This window comes from Anomalospiza imberbis, chromosome 1 (genome assembly GCF_031753505.1).
Source record: "Anomalospiza imberbis isolate Cuckoo-Finch-1a 21T00152 chromosome 1, ASM3175350v1, whole genome shotgun sequence".
Taxonomy (NCBI): domain Eukaryota; kingdom Metazoa; phylum Chordata; class Aves; order Passeriformes; family Viduidae; genus Anomalospiza; species Anomalospiza imberbis.
Genome location: NC_089681.1, coordinates 86040502 through 86064232, shown reverse-complemented (window position 1 = coordinate 86064232; position 23731 = coordinate 86040502). Strand labels below are relative to the sequence as shown.

The following is a 23731-nucleotide window of genomic DNA, read 5'->3' as shown; positions in this document are numbered from 1 at the left end:
TTTGCAAAGGAGGTGTGTGTGCTCCTGCTGAACAAATTTAAACCTACTGATAACAGACTTGCTTTTCTTTACTCTTTTTTTTTATGTATGCCAGTGCAGCTTGGGCTTGGCCAGATGACCTAATTGATGCCAGTGATATCCTGGCCCCATTCAAGGTATCTACTGAATGATGGGTTCAGTATATGTTGTATCTATAGTCTGTTGATACAGACTGAATTCCAGTAATGACCCGTACCTGATGGTAACATGGCTGGAAAATGGCTGCTGTCAGAAGTATATGGGGGTCTCTCCTGACTTGCAGGACAATCTCCTCATGGCCCTTGTGTGCCAGTGCCAGAGAGGCACATGAGCAAGCAGGAGGTTTCAGTTTGATCAGGCTGGCAGAAAACTCCTGCTATTACTTCCAGTTTGTAAAGAACAGTTTATGGTGAATTTGGTTGCTTTGCAGTATTCTGGTTTTTTGTTTTTTGAAGTGCGAATTTTAAAATTTTCTTGCCAACACATTTGAAGAACCCTATGGGCCCTTGCTCTCTTTTCTGTCTTTTGATAGCTGCCACCTTGCTGTGCCCATTGTGGCTCCAAGGCTGGCAGCCTGCTTAACCACAGGGCCTTGCCACATGGCATGGGTTTCTGCTGGTTGATGGTGACACTGAGCCATTGCAGTGGGGAAAAGCTAACAGTGGTAGCTGGCATTAATGAATCCTACATCACCCAGGATCAAGGACAGGAATCCCAGAGCTCAGAGGGTTTTCATGGAGGTCTGGTGCAATTTTGATAGGTGAGTGAGTTGAGGAGATGAAAGCACATCTGGATGGGCTAAGGAATGCATAAGCCCTGGAATTCTAATACTTAATTCAATGCTTGTGCATTAGTTGGTTTGTTTTTGTTGGTGTTTTTTTTTTCCCCATCTCTTTTTAAGATTTGCTTGTTTTTCTGGGTAAGGAAAGATGAGTGGTACATATGGTTAGATGTATGTCCGCTATGATTCTGTTGTTGTGTGTGGAACCTTTAAAAATAAAGTGCTCCCCAGGCTGTAGTCTAGAAGTGAATGCTATGCATCAATGCAAGATAGCCCTTACAGTGAGTTACATTCTTGTTTGTTTCCCCTGTAGATGTTATTTCTCTCCTTGCTGGTTTGATTTAATTTGAAACAAAAACTATTCTGGTTGTAGGCAGTTTTGATCTAGGCATTCAGGAAATGGAACAGGATTAGATCTACGGAAAAGAAACCTGCAAAAATCCTACCAGAACAACATGTTGCTTCCCACACCATCCTGTCATAGTCGGGTCTGATCAGGATGTCTACTCTGTACCACCCTGACCTACCTTTTAGAAAGACAGATTCTGAACTGAATGATAATGGACACAGATTTTCTTTCCCCTTCAAAATTACTGTCTCCAAACTGTGGCCTGTATGTTATAACCAACACTCCAGTCTAGAAAGCTGAAGTGATTCCCATCTGCAAAACTTGTATCTGAGTTCCTGATAATGAGATAATATGTGAGAAGCCACCAATTTCTTCCATCCAGATTTATGGGATGAAAGCCTCAAATACGAAGGATTTATCCAAAGCAGCTCTGGGTTTTGCCTGCATCATAGTTTGGGAATAACAGACTCGGTAGCCTCTAAGCTGAACTTTGGCCTTATGGAGTGCCTTTCTGGGGACTAGTTCATTCTGTTTGTTGTACCTTCCTGTCAAATGTGATGGGAAATCAATGATGAACAGGAGGTCCCTAATCTCCATGGATACTTGTCTCTGCATGGTGTCAAAATCCAAGTTGGCTGTTAATTTTCTCATATTTTGCATATGACTAATTTACTTAGGAAGGGAGGGAAAGGAAGGAGGTTATTTGAGACTGAAGTAAAAAATGAGAGAAAGAAAATTTGGCAGTGGTTCTCAACTGTAGCTGCTGGGAGGCCTCCAGAAGCCTGTCCCATACCTGCATACCCCCAAGCTTGTTGTCAGCTCTCACGCTTTGTTCTGTGCTCAGAGCAGGGTCTCGAAGGAACACAGCTGCTGCAGCTGCTCGTAGACGAAAAGGTGACCTTTTGAGTAGCTGAGGCATGATGCATTATTTAGTGCATTCCTGGCTAAAATGGAAATGAAATATTTTCGTTAGCAAAAAAGACTTGTTTGTCCTTTCACTTGGATGCATCCTTTTTGCATCACACAATAGTGTGGCATGCACATCACTCCTTGAGGTTTCTTCTGGGCAAAGATTTTGGTAAGACTTTGAAAAAACACTTTTTACTAGAAGGAACCTACTAGCCAAATATAATAGGCTTCAGTTTAGAGGTACCAAGTTTGCAAAAACCCAAATTTTATTTAAATAATGAGTGAAAGCTTCCTGGTGAGGTGTATATCTTTAGACTATCAGCTGATACTGGTAAGTACCATAACCAGCTGTTACTTCAACATGAAGTGTTTTGCTTCTTCCAATTAATCAAGAGTCTCTTGGAAGTTGCCATAACAGGGCATTCATTACAGGGATGTTTAATGAGTAGAATATTTGTCATTTGCATAGAGAGAGGCTTCAGCAGTGATCCCAGTGATCTGTGACAGCCAGGTACTTAGGCACTCTGTGTCTATTGGGTGAAGGAGGGGAGGCAGATGGAACCAATTTTTCACGATGTCTGACATTAAATTTCCTACATGGTCTTCCAAACAGAGATTCAAAGGCTGGAACTTACATTTCCCGCTGACTGTGAATGAATACTGCAGTATATTCAGCTACAAGTCCATCTGCTCTTAAACTTTTTTTTTTTTTAATCTATCTGTGTTTTTCCTTTGAAGTTTCCAGCACCATTTATGAAGGCTCAAAAGGGGTATTATTCATATGTTTCAGATGAAGAAAGCTGAACTGTCAGTGTAACAACTGACTTGACAATAGCCAGTATTCTCCAAGGCATCAGCATTTAAGAGGACCTGTGAAATGATCCTGTGCTTGCCAGGAAATTTCACTGATCTCATCAAGCCCCAAAAGTCAGGAAGGAGAAAAAGTCTGCACAAATGAAGAAGTGCCCAGCCGATCATGCTATCTTGTTGAAAACCCCAGTGGTAAAAAATTATTCAAAAAATGACAGGTTCTGTGGGATTATTTTTAGCAGTAAAAGAGTAGGTGGTGTAAGATAAGTGAAGAGGGATTCCATAAATAACTGCATTTCAATTACCTGTTTGGCATCATCTTAATTGTTACAACAAACAGCACAAAATGACAAAAAATGAACACCTTTATACTCAGAAGATAAACTGCTTTTAAAAAGAAAGGAATGAAACCTAGGTCTATCATTTTTTGAATCCCAGTTAACTAAATGGACGTGACTGAAGAAGCAGAGACACCTGAGCAGCTTTGAAGACATTTCTCTGGCATATTCACTGACTCTGAGGCCTTATTTCCAACCACAGTGTCTGTTCATCTTAGTGCAGCACCCTTCAAACCAACCTTCCCCAAAGGATTCAGCAGACATGGTCTGAGAAAAGAGCTAAGCACAAGCTGGTAAGCACTCACTGCAGGGAGTTCTAACTGCTGTGGGATTTAGTCAAACAGTAAAGTACAAGCTTCTACTATGACTCATCTGGTGTAAAACTAGTGCTAAGTATTGTACATAATTAAGACAGCATTATTACAGTGAGATGGCACTTCTTTTTTTGGTATGGTTAAAGTCGTGAAAAGGGGTAATGTTTTCAGCCTTCAGAGCTGTGAAGATGAGGAGTTCTGATAGGAGTTCATTCTAAAAGATATCATGGCTACAGTGAGTTTAGATCATAATTTGCGTTATTGCTGAAGCTTTACATGCATATTACTGTTGCCTTTGTGAAAAGCTGTGGTATTTGTGAGAATAAACACGACCTTAGAGTCATGTTCATTAGATAACACTTGCAACACTGGCCTCTCTACACATGCCAAGGGTTTTCATAATTTTTAAACCCACAAATCAAGTATTTTATTCTGAGCCACACTTTTAAAAGAGGTCTTAATGATTTTTCAAGTAAAAGACACAAGAAGTTATATTTGCCATTAAATGCAACAGAAAATGTAGTGTCAATGAGCTAGAGATTCAACATTTGAGCACTGTCAGCAGGTACAGAAGTATTAGTAAGACATTGTCCCTACCAATGGGAAAAGTTGAACAAGTAGGTTATTCCAATTTGCTTTCTTGTCCCAAATTTTTCCTTCAGAGGTTCACAAATCAACTTTGCTTTTAGTGAAAGCATGATCTTGGTAAAAATGTACTGTGGTATTATGCAAAGAAATTCAGCTTATTGGTCATTCTAAACCCATTTGTTCAAGTTACTTGATTCTCATTATTCTTTACTAGAAACTCCTATGGTGTTATGATATTCTTTCTGTTCATTGATTATCTGTCTAACTTGCAAGATAGTGATATGGACCATTTTAAGGGACAGGACTTTAAAAGAACCCATTTCCACCTGTATATTCCAATGGATGCCTTTGTAGTATGTTTATGCTCTTACTGGAAAATCTATTGGCTACTTCTTCAACCTAACTTTACCACCACTTTTATAGTTTCCTAACATGCTTTTTATACTGTGTTTCATGCACATCTCTAAGGAATTTGTGTAAGTTGCAGGAACTACAGAGCCTCAGGAGGAATCCCAGGCAAACAATGCACTTGGGAGAAGACATCTCAACAATAGCCAGTGAGGTCTTTCTTTTTGTATGTGTTGAAAAATCTATAATATTTTACAAGTCTGAAGATTCTGAATTCCAAGGGTCTTTCTGAAAAAAATGATCATTTAGCATAAAAGATGAATCAATTCCTGTTTTGTTTGCACTGCCGCTTTCCGGATGAATTTCCAATCTATTAGTGAAGCAGCAAGTGTTCCCCCAGCAACCAACCATTGATGTTTTGAAAGCAAATCAAAAGCAGTGTAAGACTGTCGAAGAAAAGGGCTTGAAAGGAAAAGAATGAAAGATCATACCATTCCTATGGTAGCTGCAAAAGTTTGTGAAGATTACAGCTGAGAGAGGGATGGGCCAGAGACCAGAGAGAGACCAAGGACAAGGTATCTGCCTGCAGAGTTTTGTCCTAACATGTCTTCTTGCAGGCTCACAGCCTATACAGCACAACTAAAACTCTGTAGGGTTGATCTGTTAGGGGCACACCACCAGAGGTGGAATTGTGTGAGAGGATGGATAAGCCTCAAAAGGAGAGAGCACCTGTTAACCATGGTTTTTACCTTGGATTTTTTTCAGCCTTCACAGGATTTATAGAGAGTCTGGACATGTAAGAGAAATACTGCGCATGCCTGTTCTTTGTAACATAAGGTTTTCACTTCAGCTGAGGGGCCAGGGACCTTGCTGTGGGTGCATGCTGGAGTTGCACTCCTGATGCACTCCCAGCTGCTCTGACTTTAAACTTTATTATAACCATGAGCTTTCTACAAGCCCAAAGGGAAAAGTATTTGTATTCCACTGTGCATGTTGATAGTAATTTTGTGGATGCAGCACAACACTGTAGAAAGAGACAGGTATATGGAGCATTTAGAAGGCAATAATTTCTTCCAACTTTTTATTTATTTATTATTTTTAGCCACACTCCAAAAGTTTTAGTGGGAATAGCAAAGAAAAGAACTTGCAGACTTCACAAAAATCAAAGCCTGCAGCTTGTGCTGGATGGGTTTATTTGGCACACATCTGTGATTATGAAATGAATTTTGAATTGCTTTTGAACTTCATCCAGATAATAATTCGTTCTTTTGATTTCCCTTTTCCTTCCAGAACATCCGCCATTAACAAACCAACTAGTTGCAATGTTTTACAATCCACATTTGAACCCATTTCTCAAAAGATTGCACATTTCCTTGAATAAACAATTACTCAGCTCATTTGCACAGAGATAAGGTCAGTCTTGGGAATGAAAAATGAATCAACACCCCTCTCTGGCAATCATCTTTGAAATGGTCAAAAAGCAATTGCAGTAGGAACATGTCAAACTGCAACTTAATGTTGCAGCAATACAACATCAACAGGCAGCTTAAGTGTTTCTGTACAAACAGATATTGTACAGCTTTGGTTTGGTTGAGTTGAGCCGATTACAGGGTTTAGGCCTGAAGATGGAATTACACTACTGAAGTTAAGATGTGCTTAAGTGTTTTGTTGTGTTTGGCCTACAGGCTACATCTGTGCTTGTATTAAGAAGAAAAGCTGTTCTACAAGACACTCAGGCATTTTAAAATGTATTTTTGTTCTGAACTGGTACAGAAAGTTTTATCTTTTAATGAAATTTAGGAGATCTTTAATTCCAGAAATCTTGTAATTGAGTGTACTTGAAACATTGTGTGTCAGTAATGTTGAAATTATTTGAGACATTAAGATTGAAATATTGCATGTCCACATATGTTAATTAATTAATTAGAAGCAACTGTTAACTAAGCATGCCGGGATTGCCTGGGTTGTGTATTACCACCCCCTGGATACAGAAAAGAACTGTGGTCTGGTCTGGCTTCTTGGCTGAGATGCAATGTTCCATGAACATGTTTCTCAGCTGAGCAGTAAAACAAGTATATTCATCTGTGCACAAAGTAGACCTAGACCTGCTAAACCCCCTCAGTCCAACTGGATTTAGGTAGGGACATTTCAAGTGTCTTGTATCAGGTCTTTGCTGCAAGTGCTTCAGAAATGCAAGGCACAGACCCTTTACTTTTGCTTGTAGGTGGTTTGGGTTTTCCTTGTCTTTTTGGTTTTGCCTTTGATGTATCCAAGATGATTCCATACTGTCCAGGAGTCATGGTAGTTTGGGCACAGCACCATCATTTTCATGTGATGCTGTACATGATAACTGAGCCCCTCTGGAGCTAAGGGCTGCAGCTCTGCAGTAGCCAGCCAGGGTGCAGAACTAGGCTGCAGCTACTTAAAGTCAAGCTGGGTCTTTGCAGGAACTTTAATGTTACCTTCAAGCCTGTTCTGCCATGGACATCCCAATACCTGAGGACTGTAGCCTGGCTTTAATCTTAAAAGCTAAAATTTGCAAATCAAAGCTAAGCGTGTTTTGGTAACTTCTCACTAACTATCTTCCCATAAGCAATTGTAATTTTCTTGAAAAAGTTTCAGTAATGTGGAATCAGCCTTCACTATAAGGAGACTCATGCACTAGGAAAAATTCAAGCAGCTCTGTAAGTGTATAGCAAGAATGATAGACGAAGTCTTAGCAGACTGAATATATTGCTTGTTCTGCCTGTGTCTAGATATAGTGGTTGCTCAAAAGGGAGTAGATATCTGGAAATAGTCTATGAATGGGAATCATACTCTGTTCCTCTCTGTTTCCCCTGCTCTTCAAGTTACAATCTCTTATCTCAGCCTCATTGTTTGACAGATCAAGTAGAGTTGATCCCCAAGCCAAGGGCTTATTTGGGTAGGTGGGCTTAAGAAGACTGAAACAATTGCTTTAGAGAGGAAATTTTCTGTGGTCAAGGTATATGTCACCTGTGGTGAAATTTATTCAGACAAATGTTTCATCTAAAATGGCCTTTCCTGCTTAAGTCTCTAGGTATTTATGGCTTTGCTTGGATGTCCTGCCCTTTTCTTTTGGGGTTGAAATAAATATCTGAGGTTCACAATTTTTGTGTCCCTATCAACCTCTGGCTCAGCTGGCTAGCAGAGAGGTCGTCTAATCCCATTTTTGAGAGATGTTCTTTCATCTTTTAAGGCCTCAACACCAGTAAAATATAAATTTAGCTGGAGACTGTGAATATTTATCCTTATGACAGACCCCTCTGCCCTTGCTTGGCTCCTCTCTTACTCTTCCTGTAAGAAACTAGGGCAGTTTCTAGTATCCAGCCAACAGAATTCTTTGGATTTGGATGTGAGTAAGAAAAGGAGTGGGAACCTGGATTCTATGTTCCTAATAGTATTTTTTTTTCTGCAGTTACTACATGGTATCGTTATATTTCTGTTTGAAGAAACAGAACAGCTTCACAAATGAGTATAAAAAAAGATGTATGTGTTTTCCTGAGCTTCTATGTACTTTACTGTAATCTGACACTTACTGTAAGAAATACATATTATATAATTGGCAGTGGCAGACACATATTCTGATAGAAAAAAAAATATTGGATGATACACCGTGTATCACTGATAGTGACTTGCAGCAATATTTCCATAAAAGTAAAGGAAAATTTAGCACTTGAAAGTCAGGCCTCAAAACCAAAATAAAATGTTTTTCTGTTTCTGTACCTAGCCTAGGATATATCTCCCCTCACTGCAGACATCAGCAGTGTAGACACATATGGCAAAACCCATCACCCCAAGCTCCCTTTGCAGTCAATACAGGGAGCAGGCACTTTTAGGCCATGATTCATCTGACCTATTTACATGTCTGCTGTAGGAGGAGATGAATCACTGCCTAGACTAGATCTGTGCGGAGGATAAAGGGAGCCTAAGATGGCCAGCACAGATGTACATGCTTGTAAAGATCTACAGTTTGAATTTAAGCTTTCAGTTTGTAATAACAATTTTCCAGAGAAGAGTAAAATTTCCTAAGCCATGTTTTTCTAGCAGAATATGTGTATGAATACATACATCTATGGTATTTTTCTTCCTGCAACGGAAACATTTGCAACAATATCTTTTGAACACTGGCCCTATATCCCCTTTCAAATGTTCTACCATCTGAAGAGCTGCCATTTTATCTCTCTCTGCCTCTGCCCCTCTTTCACACACAGAGACATGTACACATGCCGTATTTCAGAGCTGGGCCTTCTGAGATTTCAGCATTAACTTAAAATATATTCCTCTGTGTGTGGTAACCAGAGCTGCTGTTATACACAGACAGATATATTAACTGGGTTTGTTTGTTTAAAAAATCCAAAGCAAAATATGCAAACAAAAACACCAAATTAAGATTTCTGAAATTTCCTTCTGTTTAAAAAGAATATTTTTATTAATTTATTTTTTTTACTTCTAGGATCTGCTCTTCTCTGTCTGCAGCCTTGGTGAGGCAGAGCATCATAGGAAGAGGAACATGAATTCCTGGGAGACAAGTACTCATGCAGAGGAAGGGGAAAGACAAGACTTGATCATCTAAGAAAGAGTGCAGGCTCCTAAGTAAAGCTGTGAGATGACAGGAGTTGTGTTATTATGTATTATTATGTATAGAAGGCCAGAGTTGAGAGTCTGGTTTCTTGAGGGTGATGTCCTGGCAGGTATTCCTGTGCACATGCTGTAGTATAATCCAGTGCATCTGTACATCCATCTATGCTGCAAACAGCATGGGAGTGATATATTTTAAAAGGAAGAAGAAATGAAACCACCCTGTTGGAGAGCTTTACAATGCTCAGCTGCTCCCGAGGAGTGCTTGGTGTAGCTACAGCAGGCAAAACATCCCTCCCATCTAGTCACTGGCTCACAGCACAGCAACCCATTTATGTAAGCACCTGGCTGATCAGTTTGCCTGTGACAGATCTTGGCATACCCTCTCCTCTGGCTGTAAAGCTTTACTGACTTGTGTGTTTTTTCTCCCACAAACTCTTGTCTGGCATGGGAGGACTTGGAACACAGCAACTGTGGCTCTGGCAACAACAGGAAAGTACATTTTAGATAACCCTTTATGGTGCAAGCTTTGCAGCCATTTAAGGGCTTTTCTGTGGGGTTGGAGAAGAAGGGCCGTCCATCATCCAATGTCTATTGCTGTGGGAAGGGTGCCTGTGACTGCAAAAGTCTTTGGCAAAGGCCACAAGCATCTGAAGGCTGCTCTGAGAAATGGATATGGGCTCACAGTTCCCCACAGGGTGCTGTGCAGAAGTGAGCACTCTTCCACCGGTCATCCCAGTGCATCATTCATTAAACATAACACCCTACAGGAAAATCAAGGCTTTGTGTTTCCAATACCCTCTCCTGCATCAGCCCTGACATCAGTAGTTTGGAACCACGGAAGTTAAATTAAGGCCAGTGCAGTCTAATAGGCAAGGGATAGCAAATGCTAAGAAGTCAAGGTAATGAGAAAATACCTGCCATCTGGAGCTGTCATAAGCATGAATTTACATCTCTCCCCACAAAATAAATAAATAACAGCCTGCAAAACATTACTCTCCCTGGATGCAAAGTCCCACTCCTGCCACTGCCACCAAAAATTTTGGCCTCCCCACTTTCTATGTGGTCGGTGGCTTCTGCTGTAAGCCCCAGGGTCATGTGCCTGGGCACAGGGAGACATCTGCAAGCGCTGCCTGCTCAGGCGCGATGGCTGGAGCGCAGGGATCTGCTCTGCTGCATCCGCTCGCTCCAGCCCTCGCTCTGACGGAAAGTTTTCCTCCTGGCTCTGACAGCACTGCAGCCACTTGGGGAAGCACATGACTTCCTTGGGAGACGGTGTTTCTTATTTGTGTTGCAGGCCTCCAGCAGGCATGGCACCGAGGCAATATTTATATCAGTTTTTGTAACATCGTTGCAGCAGCTGCAATTTTGGGAACTGAAGTGCTGGCTGGAAGTGGGAGAGAGAGGCACAAAGCACAACATGCCACATAGAAATGTGGATGCAAGGGGAAAAAGAAAAAAAAAAAAAAAAGGACAGAAAAGAAAATTGGCAACCAGCCTCCTCCCCCAGAAAGCTCATTGTGTTCTCTGGTGCCAGGGGTGCTGTTTGCCCTCCAGATGGTTACTGCAGGGCCCATCTGTGTAAAAGTGAGTCAATGGCAATTGCAGCTCAGGATGTGTGTGATGGGATCAGATCTGTCCCCTCAGGGTGCTTGCATTCCTGGGGGAGCAGGACAGGGGAAGGGGAGCCCTCCAGCCAGGTGGCTTTCTGTGCTACAAGCCAAACAGTGTTCAGCAGTCTTCTCATACTCTTCAGCTGTGAGAAAGCATAGGGCAACACTTGTGTGCAGGTAACCAGGCTGCCCCCAAAACTGCTGCAGCCCCATGCTGTGCCTTGGCAATCAGCCCTAGCAAGCTCCTTATCCCACCTACAATGCCATGCTGGTGCAGTCATGCTGCTCCCAGGTGCCCAGCTTGGATCTCTGACCCACACTCTGCATGTGTCCTGACCTCTGTGGAACTACCTTGCTGTGGCTGTGAAATCCCCAGGGAGGTGGGATAGGGGATAGTCTTCCACATTATTTACTTGCTGCTTTCCATGACAGTTATGTCACCCATTACTCTCCTTTTCTGCCCCCGGCTTGATTTCAGTGGAGTTTAGCCAGTGGAGGTTTGAGGAGTCTCTGGTGCTAGGGGGCTGGAAGTCACAGCTGCCTGAAAGACAGCAGGGTTGACTTCACTGTGTCTCCTTGTTCCTTCATCTGCCCTGCAGAGGCAAGTAGGTGCCCCTGGTGGGTGCCATGTGTGCAAGAGGGGCTCTCCACTGCCCATGCATGTTCTCAGTAGGTGGTTTCTACCTCTGTGGCCAAACAGCAGCAGCTGGCAGAACATAGGCCTGAATTCTTCCCCGTCCATTGCTTTTTCTCCATGTGACTCCACAGGCCAGTGGAGTTATGTCTGACAGAGGAGGTGCCACACAGTCGCCAGTTACCTTAGAGCTTGATGAAACTGAAGAAAGTTGATATGATGCTAAAAAGCTCCCACAAGGTGCAGCCCCAGACCTGTCAGGTGACGCACATTTCATCATGGGCAAGAGCTGAAAGTCATTTGACCCAAATATAGCTGTGTGGTGCAAAACGCCTTCATTGTCCTGGACAGCACAAGGTCTCTAGAAAAAGCTGGGCTGCCAATGACCTCTGCAGTTCATGTGTCCTGCAGTCCTCTGAAAGGACTATTGTGAGGACCAAGCAGGGGAACCATTACTGTGTCTGCCTGGGAGTACTCCTGAAAACCAGCACCTGAAGCTGCATCACAGGCTCCCTGAGGCAGAGACACCACCAAAGACTGGTGACATGGTAAGCATACCTTCTTGGACTATGTGCCTCAGAAAATCCCCGCCAGTCTCCCATTTAATATGCTTTTGTACCATTAGCACTCCTACTTGTCTCAAAAAGAACTGAAACTTCAATGACCAAGTTGTTTCCTTAGCACAAATACCCTGAAATGCTCCTGGTGAGCACAGTTGGGGTAAGAAAGGCAGGGAGGGGAGGGAAGAGGAAAAAACATGCCAGCTGCGGTGGCAGATCCTCCGAGGTGGCATTGGGAGGGCTTGGCAGCCCTTTCAGCATTGTCCTATTGCAACAGGAAGGAGGAGGATATACAGAGGTTACTTAAAAGCCCCCAACATTTTCCCTGCTTCTATTGCACTGCAGAAATTCTGCAAGGGAGAAGAAAAAAAAAAGACTATCTGAAAAGAAGGTATGCTTGATAACTAAAAAAGCTTCATTTTAGAGATTACTTCTATTAAATAATTGCTACATTTTAAATTGCTGTTTTCAGGGGCTTTGGAAAGAAGTCAGAAGAGACTGAGTTTTCTTCTCAGTCATTAATATTTTCTTAGAAGGGTTGCATGGCTTTTTTCACTGCTATATGCTTACACTGAAATAGATGTGAAAGCAGTTTTGAGTAGCTCAAAAAGAAGTCTCTGATCAGCCTACATCTAAGATTTCCCTTAAGGACATTAGAGGGAGAGAAATAAGTGGATAAGTGCTTTTTTCTTTTCCTTTTTTCCCCTTTACCCCCCTCTCGCTTCCCCCCTCCCCCTCTTTTTCTCAAAAGTGGATTGTCTGGGTGCAGGGTACTGGATGCCCTGTAGATATTTGGGTGTTTGTGTGCATAGGGACAAAAATACAGTTCTCCACTTATCCACAGACTGTTGTAGGCTGTAATATTTGGCTTGATTGCAGTATGACTTATAATGTCATTTTTATTAGGGAGAGGTAGTGTGTGATGCACTTTCTGAAAATATAATTTGCTATTTTGGATTCAATAATGCTTTTATGGACAATGCGAGAGTGAAAGATTTTCCAGTTCTTTTACCTGAAACTTCCTAATGTTTTTAGTGCCCTGCTTCTCCTAGGCAAATACTTCTGTGTTAGACTTCCCTCTCCTTCTCCCACCCCCTCCTTCTTCTCTTATTCATGTGTTTTGATGAACACAAAATGCCTTCCAATCCTTAGAGAGCTGTACTTATCATTAGACTGATGTTTTCTGCCTCTCAGGTTTTATTTATGTAAGTCTAAAAATGTGTAGCTCACTGGCACCCCACATTGCTTTTGGCTTCTCCCATCTTGCACGTGCCATGTTAGCTCATGTTTGCTTTTTCCTTGCACTCTTTCTTTCATGCTATTACAACTTTTTTAGCACAGGATGTCTGAAACAACAAACACCAATGTGGAGAATAAACAACTTTTGAATGGGAGAAGAGCCATCCCACCAAACTACTCCAATGATGAAGAAAATGAGGTTCCTGAGATGGAAGCTTTTGGATTGATACCTAGAGGATTTAATCCTAGAGGTACAGTGTACAATTATACTGTAAATCTATTTTTATATCGTCCATACTCTTAGCACAGGTCTGTGAACTAAATCCAAACCACTTTTTCCTTACATCTTTCCAATTAATTCAGTTTTTCTTGCTGTTCATGGGAAAACTTACTGAAACCACCTGTGTGTATGGAAGTGTTAGCATGGGTTATGGGTATGGAAAGTGAGGAGTAAAGAAACTGAGTGACCAGTTATCAGCTTGAACTGTGGGACTGGTTAAAAAAGGCAAGAATGGGTTTTTTCCAGTTTGATCACAATCACAGAGTCACTTTAAGAACCTACTGGCTTCAGCCACGGCTGTGGCAGCATTGGAGTGAAGGGCCAGAAGGAGTCTGTTCTCTTAATGGCTTGTCTCATTTATATGGCCCTAAACTGCCTGTGAAACTGCTGCAAAATGTTATCTGGCAGGGAAAACTTTTGCTATATATGTTCAGCTCACTCACAAAAAATAACATGAGATGAAAGGGAATACCCATATGATTATTTATTCTCCTGTGAAAAATGTTTCTATCATGTGGCTGGGAAAACAAAACAATATCATGGCAGAGGATAGACAAATCAAAGTATGTTCTCAGTGTCAGCTCTTTGGAGTCAACCAGGAATAAAAAATATGCAAGATCTGGTTTAAAAGAAAACAGGATTAGATTCCAAATGACTCATTAATGAAATTATGTTAAATTTTTTGCGTATTTGAATTGGACAAGCAGAACTTGTTGAATGTGGCAGTTCAGGGAAGCTGGATGTAATACTACTCAGTGCTCATAGGGGACTTTTCATCCAGAGTTGAAGGAGTGCTTAATAAATGTGGACAAGAATTAATTACTGAATTTCACACATAGGGAAACAGGCAAAGAGATTTTAAGTGACAAGTTGCAGAGCATTATTTCTGTAATTCTAATAATGTGCCTTAACCACATTCCCCTCTTCACACGCCCCTCCCTACCCCCATCCTAATACACACACATTTCTTTTCAAAGCATTTATTTAAAAAAAAAAGCCTGAGCAAACCAACTGGCATGTTAAGACTGCAGAAATTTTGCTTGAACCTATTCTGACAATAGGGGCAACCTATTCTGTGGCTCTGGGGCAAGTGTGTGTGCTTAAATTGTCAAATGCAATGCAGTGCAGGTCCCAGCTAGACACGGTTTCGAACCCAACACACTCACAGAAACTGGAGATGTATTACTGTGGGATACCTTAGAAGGAATGCAGCCTGTAGCTAAAGCCTACCAGTATCAAGGGAAAGATTCCTGTTGCTTTTTGATGTGCTTCACATCAGGCTCTGAATGAAGTGTGGTGCATGTGGGAGGCAGCCTCCTGCTTTTCAGAAACGCAGTGGAAACTTAGGAATGTTGGGTCAAGTGAGTTGAGGCAGGAGCCCAACATGTCCTTAAGGTGATGCTGTTGTTGAGAAGAATATCACTTGTCCAAAGCAAGAGTTTGTGTGGCCATTGGGTAAACCTGGCTATGGGACTGGTATGGCTGAAAAATAAATCTGTGCATAACAGCAAAACTCTTTGTACAGCTGGATCACCTCTGCTGTGCAATTCTCTCCAACGCTTGTAGCAAAAATATGCAAGGGGTGACCTGAAGGATCACCTGAAGGGTCTGTAGCAGCGTTTCTGTTTTGGTGCACATCAGCTGTGATCTAAGCCTGTGGTACCAGCTGATACAAGCATGGTCTCTGGACGTTACTGTTTGGGGCAGGTTGCTTAAGTCACCTGTCAGAGCACTTTAAAGGTTTATTGCCCCATGGAGCTTGACCTGACATTCAGGAGCTGAACTTGCCCTGGAGCACTCTCACTGTTTTGCTTGAGGGATAAAATGATTGTCCATGGGCAGAGCAGGAGCAACACAGTGTGATGAGGCTCTAGAGTGTGAGCACATCCTGGCAGAGAGCTGCTTATGACACCTTCCCCTTCTCCTGCAAACCCTGACACTTCTGGGCTGTCCAGATTTTTCTGTAGTGGTTCCCGGATTTTGTTGCCATAACACACTGAAAAAAAGCATGCAAATGCTTTTATCTCTGCTGTTACAACGGAGGTGTTTTCTAGCCTTTGGGCACCTGATATAAACATCTAAACACCTGTGTCTTCACCTGTGTCAGATAGTAGTCAACACAGAGCAATCCAGTGAGTGGAGGTGAGGGCACAGGCTGTCCAGAGAGTCACTGGATGTCAGTTCCATGGTGATCTGTACCCTTCTCTCAGCCCCACTGACTGCAGCAACCAGCCAACAGCTGGCCATAATAAATTGCTACATACCAGGCTCACATCATTTAGATGCCTAAATTTAACTGAATTCTGCCCTTGATCTGTGCAGTGTAGGAGTCTACAGCTGAGCTAGTCACCCTCGTTTCCCTTGACAGCCACCAGAGAGAAACAGGCATTTTTAGGGTGTGATTCACTTGACCTATTTTAGCTACTACTCTCGGATGAGGTAAGACCCTGTGCTTGCCTAGCTCTCTGCTGACACCCACTTCGAGTCCGCTGAATCACAGCCGGGGCGAGCGCGGCGGCTGCGGGGCCGGCTGCGTCCCCAGCCCGGTCAGTGCTGGCGCTGCGGGAGAAGATGCTCGTGACGGGGACGGAGCACTCCTTCAGCAAGAAGCCTGTGTCTCCGGGAACATCCCTGTGCCGTGTCCTCCCCGCGGCTCGTCCCGGCCAGCTCATCTCACCACAGTGTGTCGTCGTGAGTGGGCTCGGTGGGAGGACACAGCCTTGTCATCCCACTCTCCCTTGCAGAGTCCCGTGAGTCGCCAGGCACTTGTGCTTCCCCTGCTAGCGGAGTGATGGTCGCTTTCTTTGAAAATTTATGCTATTTTGTAATAATTCAAAGCCCTTCCTGTCTGGTTGTCTGAGGAAACCTGATGTTTGAAGACTATTCTTTTTATTTGAAAAACTGCTCAACCTTGTGCCCATTTATTGCCCTGCAAGCTTAACATTACACAAGCTTTAAGAAAGCATCACACTGTTGCCGCTTGTGCAGCAAACCTGCTTGCACTGAACAACAGACCAGGCTACAGGCAAACCCTCAAGTGGACATGACTTCAGAGGAGGTCTCGACTTGCCACCTCACAGCTGAGCATCGCCTGGAGCTTTCCTTTGGATCACACCCTGGTGCTGCTCTTAGCACATCCCATTACCCTGCTCATGTTTTGCTCTTCGTAATTACCATTACTGTAATTAGCACAGGCTCAGCCATGGGTTATCTTCATCTGGCAAGCTTAACGTACATTTTAACACTGAGCCCAAAACTGAAATGTGTTTTTTGCAGATGTGTATGGCTGTGTTCTGACAGGAGCCATGTAAAGTCCTGTGATAAAATGAAGCAAATGTTGAACTGAAAGCCCAGAGTGGATTAGCTTAGCAATTCCTTGAAGGGGCTAGCATGCAGAGGAAGGGTGGGGTCACTTTTGCCTTTTATTGCAAAACAAGAGATGAAAACAAAACAAACCCTCAGCTCTTTTTTTATGCCTCCTTGGAATGAGGGAGAAGCTGAGCCAGTTTCTTATTGATAGCTTCACTCCTCACAGAACCCCCAAAATACACAGCTTTTACATGTAGTGTTTTCAGCCCAGATAGGTTTGAAAGATATAAGGGGAGAGATTCTCCCCTGTCCCTGCTTCATCCCTATACAGAAAATTCTTGCCTGGTGTAATTCAATTGTGAGTTTAGTCAGCATTTTTGAAGGAGCATTGGTAAGTTTTGAAAGGAGGGAGGTGAAAACATGCCCTACTTCACAGAGGGGCAATGAAAATGATTTCTGAGCAAAATGTTTCATACAGACATCTCTATAACTTCAGCTAGTGCTAATGTCAGGGGGTTTTTACAGAAGTTACTCCAGGAGCCTGGTGAATTGAGCAGAGAATAACAATGGGACTCTAAGCCTGACTCAGGATTGAACAGAGTATTCTAGCCTTTTTGCAGATTAGGGTTAGCAGGAGGCAGATGGTTTTGGGCTCAGTTCTGCAGGGTTTTTCCATGAAAGGTTCCTTATCATGCTGTGTCCTCAGGCACATTACTTTCCTTCTGTTTCCTAAAGGACACGGATAGGGATCTGAGGAATGGTGCAAGCAGGAGTGGGACCTACTTGCAATGCCATTACTCCCCTGTTTCTCATGAGCTGTTACCCAGAGCCCAGGCTGGAGCAGAAGGACCATGCTGACCATGCTTCCCATCCAGGGATGGTGCTGCCTGCAGGGCTATGCTGCCTGTCCAGAACTGACAAATTAAACAATTGTGCTGAGCTTCTGTGAAAGGGGCCACATTCAGCCTTCAATGCCTTGAATGTCCGACTCATTTACTGAGCACATCATTCTTGCCCACAGTGTGCTTAGTAGAAGGCCAAATTAGCCACCATCACAAATACACACAGCTGCACCAGCTGCTGTAAATGTGCAGCTCTTTTTGCCAGGCATGAGTTTGGCTCTGTCACTCTAAGTATAAAATGCAGGAATTAGCTTGCTTCTAACTGTCAGCACCTGGAAAGACAAGCTGAGAGCTGCAAATCTAGCTTTACTCTGCTGTCTCTCTCCTGGTGGTGAGTAGTAGTGGTCCTGCTCCTCCTGGCAGAGGTTTCACAATCATGTGCCTAAGCATGCAGGTGAAAGAACAATGTCCAGTTCATTTTCATGTGGTTTCTCATAGTGTGAGAAGACTCCCATTGTGCAGATTCATGGTGTGGTACTGTCATGTAGCTTATGGTGACTGCAAATGCCTGTGGCTATCCCAGTGCCACCCCACACTGGTCATTTACTGAACAAACTACTTATAGTTTGCTATAACCCTTTAGACAGCCTGAATTTGAAGGGAGCAAAGCTTTGTCTGTGCATGTTATAGATACCTACTGCTGCTTGCCTGTAACTGTGCTGTAATTATATGCTGTAATGTTATATTTAGTTTTCATAAGAAGACACTAATAGCAGTGGAGGTGTACTGAGAAGCTGAGACCAGACACATGCAGTACACCCAAACCTTATCTAATACAGACAATTCAAGCTCTCAGCTGAATGCAAGATCATTAACTGCCTCTCAGGTTCTCCAGCTCTCAGTACTGGTAGCATTTTGCAAACAATGTATTTACGTGTCACAAAGCCCCTGTGAATTTGCATTTTACAAATGGGGGGCTGCAAGAAGGGAGACACGAAGCCCCAGCCATCAAAGTCCCACTGATTGCTCCGGTAAACTTGTGACAGCAAGGACCAGACTTGCAGAAAGCTGATGCCAATGGAAAGATGGGTCCGGACTCTCCTTGGGGTCATTCACCTTCCAACACCTAGCAACCTACTCTTTCTGTGGTTGCTCTCACCATGCACTAGAAGCCTTTTAGCCTCTGTGAAAATGGCAGGTGGACAGAGAAGTGTCTGCCCATAAATCTCTTCTCAGCAGGGAGCATGTAAGCCCCAGACAGATCCAGCATGTTCCTGTTGCATGATGCTCCTTCCCTGGAGAAGGGGAGGACAGGGCCTCTAATGATGTTGATACCAATACTGACATTTCAGCACACTGACTTATTCCTCCTCTCCTCGTTTATGTGTCTCTGCAGATTACCTGAGTGTTGTGGATATTTATATGTTCAAGGAGCCTCATGAGATCAACAAGCAGGAGCACCACACTGACAAGTACTACAACCCCAAACTGATAGTGCGTCGGGGACAGGCTTTCCAAATCCAGATTGAGTTCAACCGACCCTACAAGCCAGAGTCAGACAAATTCTGGCTGGAGTTTTTGATGGGTAAGTGCCTGGCAAAGGCTGCGTCTCATCAGCAAAGTGATAGTCTCTCATAAACAGGAAAACAGCAGAACTTAATGGATGGGTTTTTTCCTGTTATGATTGATAAACCACAAAAACAGGCTTAACCATAGGCAAGGAAGTGTGTTTATAAACAGGGTTTGAATCCTTTCTTGGAAAATCAGCAGAATTTCATGTGAGAGGAAAAGGAGCAAAATCTGGGGGTTTCTGTTTCATAAGAGGCTGTACTTCTTTGAGCTTTCAAAGTTATGTCTGGTTAATGCTGTATAGCAATGTGAAGGTGGGACAGGAAACCCCTTTTGTTAGTGTTTAGGAGATATAGGGAGGAGGAGTCTGTTGTTTGAGGTAGGAGAGGTGACTGTATGCACTGAAATAGCAAAATATTAATTGCATAAAGAGGGGAAGTTACACTGGGTGGAAGAATCTTGCAACTTTTCAGCCTGCATTTACAAATAACTTAGTAATAAGAGATAAAATTCAGTGACTGTAATTTTGGACCAGAAACAGAATCATAGAATCACTAAGGTTATAAAAGACCTCTAAGACCATTGAGGTCATAGACCTGTTAGCCTAGCACTGCCATGTTTACCACCAAACTATGTACCCAAGTAGTGGTGGTGATTCCACCGCTTCCCTGGGCAGCCTGTTCCAGTGCATGGCTACACTTTCAGTGAAGAGATTTTTCCCAATATCCAATCTAAACGTCCCCTGGTACAACTTGAGACTATTTCCTCTTGTTCTATTGCTTGTCACATGTGAGAAGGGACCACCCCCCTCCTTGCTACATCCTCCTTTCAGGCAGTTGTAGAGAGTGAGCTTCTTTTTCTGCAGGCTAAACACCCCCAGCTCCCTCAGCCACTCCTCATTGGACTTTTGTTCCAGACCCTTCCCCAGCTCTGTTGCTCTTCTTTGGACACGCTCCAGCACCTCAATGTCTTTGTTGTAGTGTGTGGTCCAGAACTGAACACAGGATTTGAGGTGTGGCTTCACCAGTGCCGAGAGACTTACTCAGGACCATATCAGAGACTTTCTTGATTTATTGCCAAAATAGAAAGAGAGCTTTTTTCCTCTCACTGAGAAGTCTTCTTCAGAGACCCAGGTCCTTAGGTACCTGTTGACTCACTGAAGGAATGGGACTAGAGAAAGGCATAACCTCACTAGAAAAGGAGAGAAGCTAAAGGGTTTCCTGCTATGCTCCAAGGATGGCCCCACCAGATTCTGGTCCCTACAACACAGCTCTGGGAAACACCCAGCTTCATCTAGATTGAACTGGGAGTTTCTGTGTTAAGACATCAATGTTCCCCTTATAAAGTCTTTAAACTAGGTTATAATTGATGTTTTAATTTACTTTCCTGTGAGATGCAGATCTGAAATTTGTAACGCTGAGTCTTTTCCATCATTGAATTATTATGATGTGGCCATTTATTAGATTTGTTGCCTTCTAAAGCTAGATGGGCGTTTATCTCTTAAACATATGTGCAGTGAAAATGTTACTGTCTGCACATTTTTTTTCCATGGTTCTCTTCTTTCTAATTTAAATTAGGGTTGGGAGGCATGTTATGACAGTCCAGTGAATGATTGGCTGAACAGCCACAAATGCCTTTAAAAATTTAATATGCATAAATATCATTAGTTCTTTTGGGATTTAATTAAATTCAAGATTGTTCCCTTAATCTTTATATGTTTAAAACAAACAGCTGTATCAAGAAGACGTGGAAAATGGAACATTTGTTTTTTACTGCACTCTGTGCAGTTTGCATTTGTTTTTATCAGGTATCCTATGTTGGAAGAAGAAAATTAACACTTTTGACATTGCACAATCCGCTTAAGAGAACACATTCACTTATTTTTCTGTTGCTCTTTCCTAACACATCCATCCATGGTTTGTACCTTGAATCTCTAAGTATGGATAAAGATACTCTCATCTTCAGCCATGGTAGGAATGGGGTTATTACAGCCTCAGCCAGGGGAGTCTCTGCAATAAATACAGCTCCGAATGATTCCTTTGGAGTTAGCCCCGAGTGTGTGGTGGAATTCCCCTCCCTCTTCTTCACTATTGCTGTCCTTCCTGTGACATGGGATGGGTGTCCATGCGTGGTGGCTGACAACTGGCTGCAGATACAAGATAGTGTTCAATGCCATTGCCTCCCCTGTTTTTTCTTTGCTTCTGTGAGCACCACTGCCCTCCTGTTGCAAGGACTTTAGCTCACAGAGATTCAACTGGGAGATGTTCAAGCTCCTCCTCTGGGATCTAGTCAACACTCAGCACTCTGCAAATGTTTCTCTTTGTGAACATGTGGTGAAAATGCAGTATATTTGTTCTCAGAGGCTAGCAACGGGGAGCAAAATAAAAACAGTCCGCAGCAGAAAAGGAAAATTGAGAAATTTTATGCTTGACTCTTGCCACTTCTCCTTTTAGTATTGAGTCCAATGTTTAATGCTGAGAAGAGAAAGAAAATTTCTCTTAGGAAAGACAACTGGCTGCTGAATGTCTCAGTGCTGTGCTCTCAAACCTTTTGTCAGAGGGAGCTGTGGCCATTTTAATCCATTTTTTTTTTCAGTTTATCTTCCTGAAGAGCTGGCTCTCACCTCTCATACCGCCTGATCAGCAGAACCCAGACAAAAAGTTCTTGCCCAGGCTGCCTGTGAGCAAGGCAGAGAGGCAGGCACCTCCAAGCAGAGTTTAACCCTGCTGTCTTAAAGTGGGATGAGCTCTCTTCTGGATTTTTTTTCTTCCTCTCTTGACTCTCTCTCACAGCCCAGACTCTGGCTTTAAGAACACCGAAGGCAGGGAAGGTGAATCCTGCCCTTTGGTACTGTCAGGCAGAAGCGATCCCTAGGGAGTGGCTCAGACAATAGTCCTGCAGCAGAGGCAGCTTGAGCTCAGAGAAACTTTTTGTTCTGAAAGGAGTATACCTCCTAGGAATGTGCTGAATTTGGGAGATTAAAGTGATGGACACACAGAAATATTGGCAGGCTGTTGTGAGATGACCTTTCCAAGGAGCACTCTGTGTGCCTGAGCAGTATATTTCAAATGGTGCAGCAGAACTATTGAATAGAATAACCTCGATTGGAGGGACATCTGGAGGTCTCATCTCTAGCCCTTGGTCAAAGCAGGTCCAGCTTCTCCAGCATCTCTGGGTCTTTCCCCATGAGCAGGTTTTTTGTATCTCCAAGAGTGTGGATGTTTCCCCAAACAATGTGGACCAGGCCGTCCTGAACTGCAGAATAGTTGGAGTGGTTCAAGGTTCTATTCTCATAAGGTACAAAGTTACTCTGTAGGGATGGGTGGCCTTTGCTCCCAGGGAATTCAGTTGGAGCTGGGAAAACAGCCCTTTTGCAGGGCTGTGCCTGCAGTGGAGGCTGTTTGTACAACAGTGTCTACAAAGCTATTCAGAAGTTATTAGTTCCCAGCTCTGAGAAAGTTCCCCAAGTTGACATTAATCCATCACAGAATTTTTATCCATTAAAGACTAATTTTGATCCTGAAAAATGTGACAATTGTAATGGATTGGTCCTGTGGGTGTGCACAGAACTATTCTATTTCCGTTATTCCCTAAAATTTACTTTCTCTTTTTTTTTCACTCCTATTTTTTCTTCTTTTGCATCATTAAAAAGATGATTAATGAAGCAAGTAAAGCAAGTAGAGACGGCCTAATCCTTCTAATTGATAATGAATCAAGGGTACCTGGGACAAATACTTCTTCTGTCATGTGAAACCAGATCTGAAACACTCAGAGAAACACTCAGAGAACAATTTTTAAATACAATCCTTTTTAATCCACAGTCCACTTCAATGCCATTTTCACAGAATCCATGGGTTAAATTGTATAAACAAATATATATATGTATGTGTGTAAATATGTATATATATTTGTGTGTATATATATGTATATATATATGTGTGTGTGTGTGTGTATGTATATATGTATATATATGGGAATATATAAATAGTTCACCCCAATCTCTTGAAAGTCACTTTTACAAACATTCTTCTATGATAGTTCCTCATGACTAAAGTCGTTCATGCTTTAACAGACTGTTTTCTGTAGAGTCATCCCTCATGAAATTGACTAAAATGCTAATATATGAATTATTATAATTCAGTTTTGCACATAATCCTTTATTAAATTAGGACCATAGTTGCCTGCCAAAGTATGGAACACAATGAATGTGCCAAAAAATCCACATGGAAAAGTATCCACTTATAAGGAGTAATTAGATGTAACTCCAGTTCTTGTGCTGGACCTCAGCCCTGCCACAGTACCTATAGTTGAGAGCTGCTCTGTCACCACAAATTTCCTTCATTTCTGCCTACTTCCTGGCTTTTACAAGAGAAAAGGTGAGCATCACCCCTTGGGTGATACTTGTTTTATTGGTCTGGGATTGTGATGAAAAAGCCACAAGAGAACTGCAGATGCTGTGCTTACATCTAGTTCCCCACAGCGGGATTAATTCCACTTTGTTTGGAGCCTCAGCGAACCCAGAGGAGCCGATGGACTCCCTCACCCATCTTGATCTGTCCTGACTCCTGCCTTTGTGGTAATGGGGATATTTTGTGTTTCTCTTTGTTTTCCACAATGCAAAGCTTAGCCTG

General features: G+C 42.7%; 1 protein-coding gene across 4 annotated transcripts in view; it reads left to right on the top strand.

Annotated features, from left to right (window-relative positions):
* Positions 1-11285: 11285 nt before the first annotated feature.
* F13A1 (coagulation factor XIII A chain) overlaps positions 11286-23731 on the top strand; it is a 59140-nt gene continuing 46694 nt past the window's right edge. The window contains exons 1-3 of one of the 4 annotated variants that reach the window (XM_068199007.1): positions 11286-11849; positions 13198-13351; positions 18928-19116. In XM_068199007.1, the coding sequence (XP_068055108.1) occupies positions 11847-11849; positions 13198-13351; positions 18928-19116 (346 nt within the window). In that variant the 5' untranslated portion in view covers positions 11286-11846. Of the gene's footprint in view, positions 11850-12025; positions 12253-12641; positions 13067-13197; positions 13352-18927; positions 19117-23731 lie in introns of those variants that run through there. The other 3 variants (XM_068198997.1, XM_068199017.1, XM_068199026.1) reach the window with 3 other exon arrangements.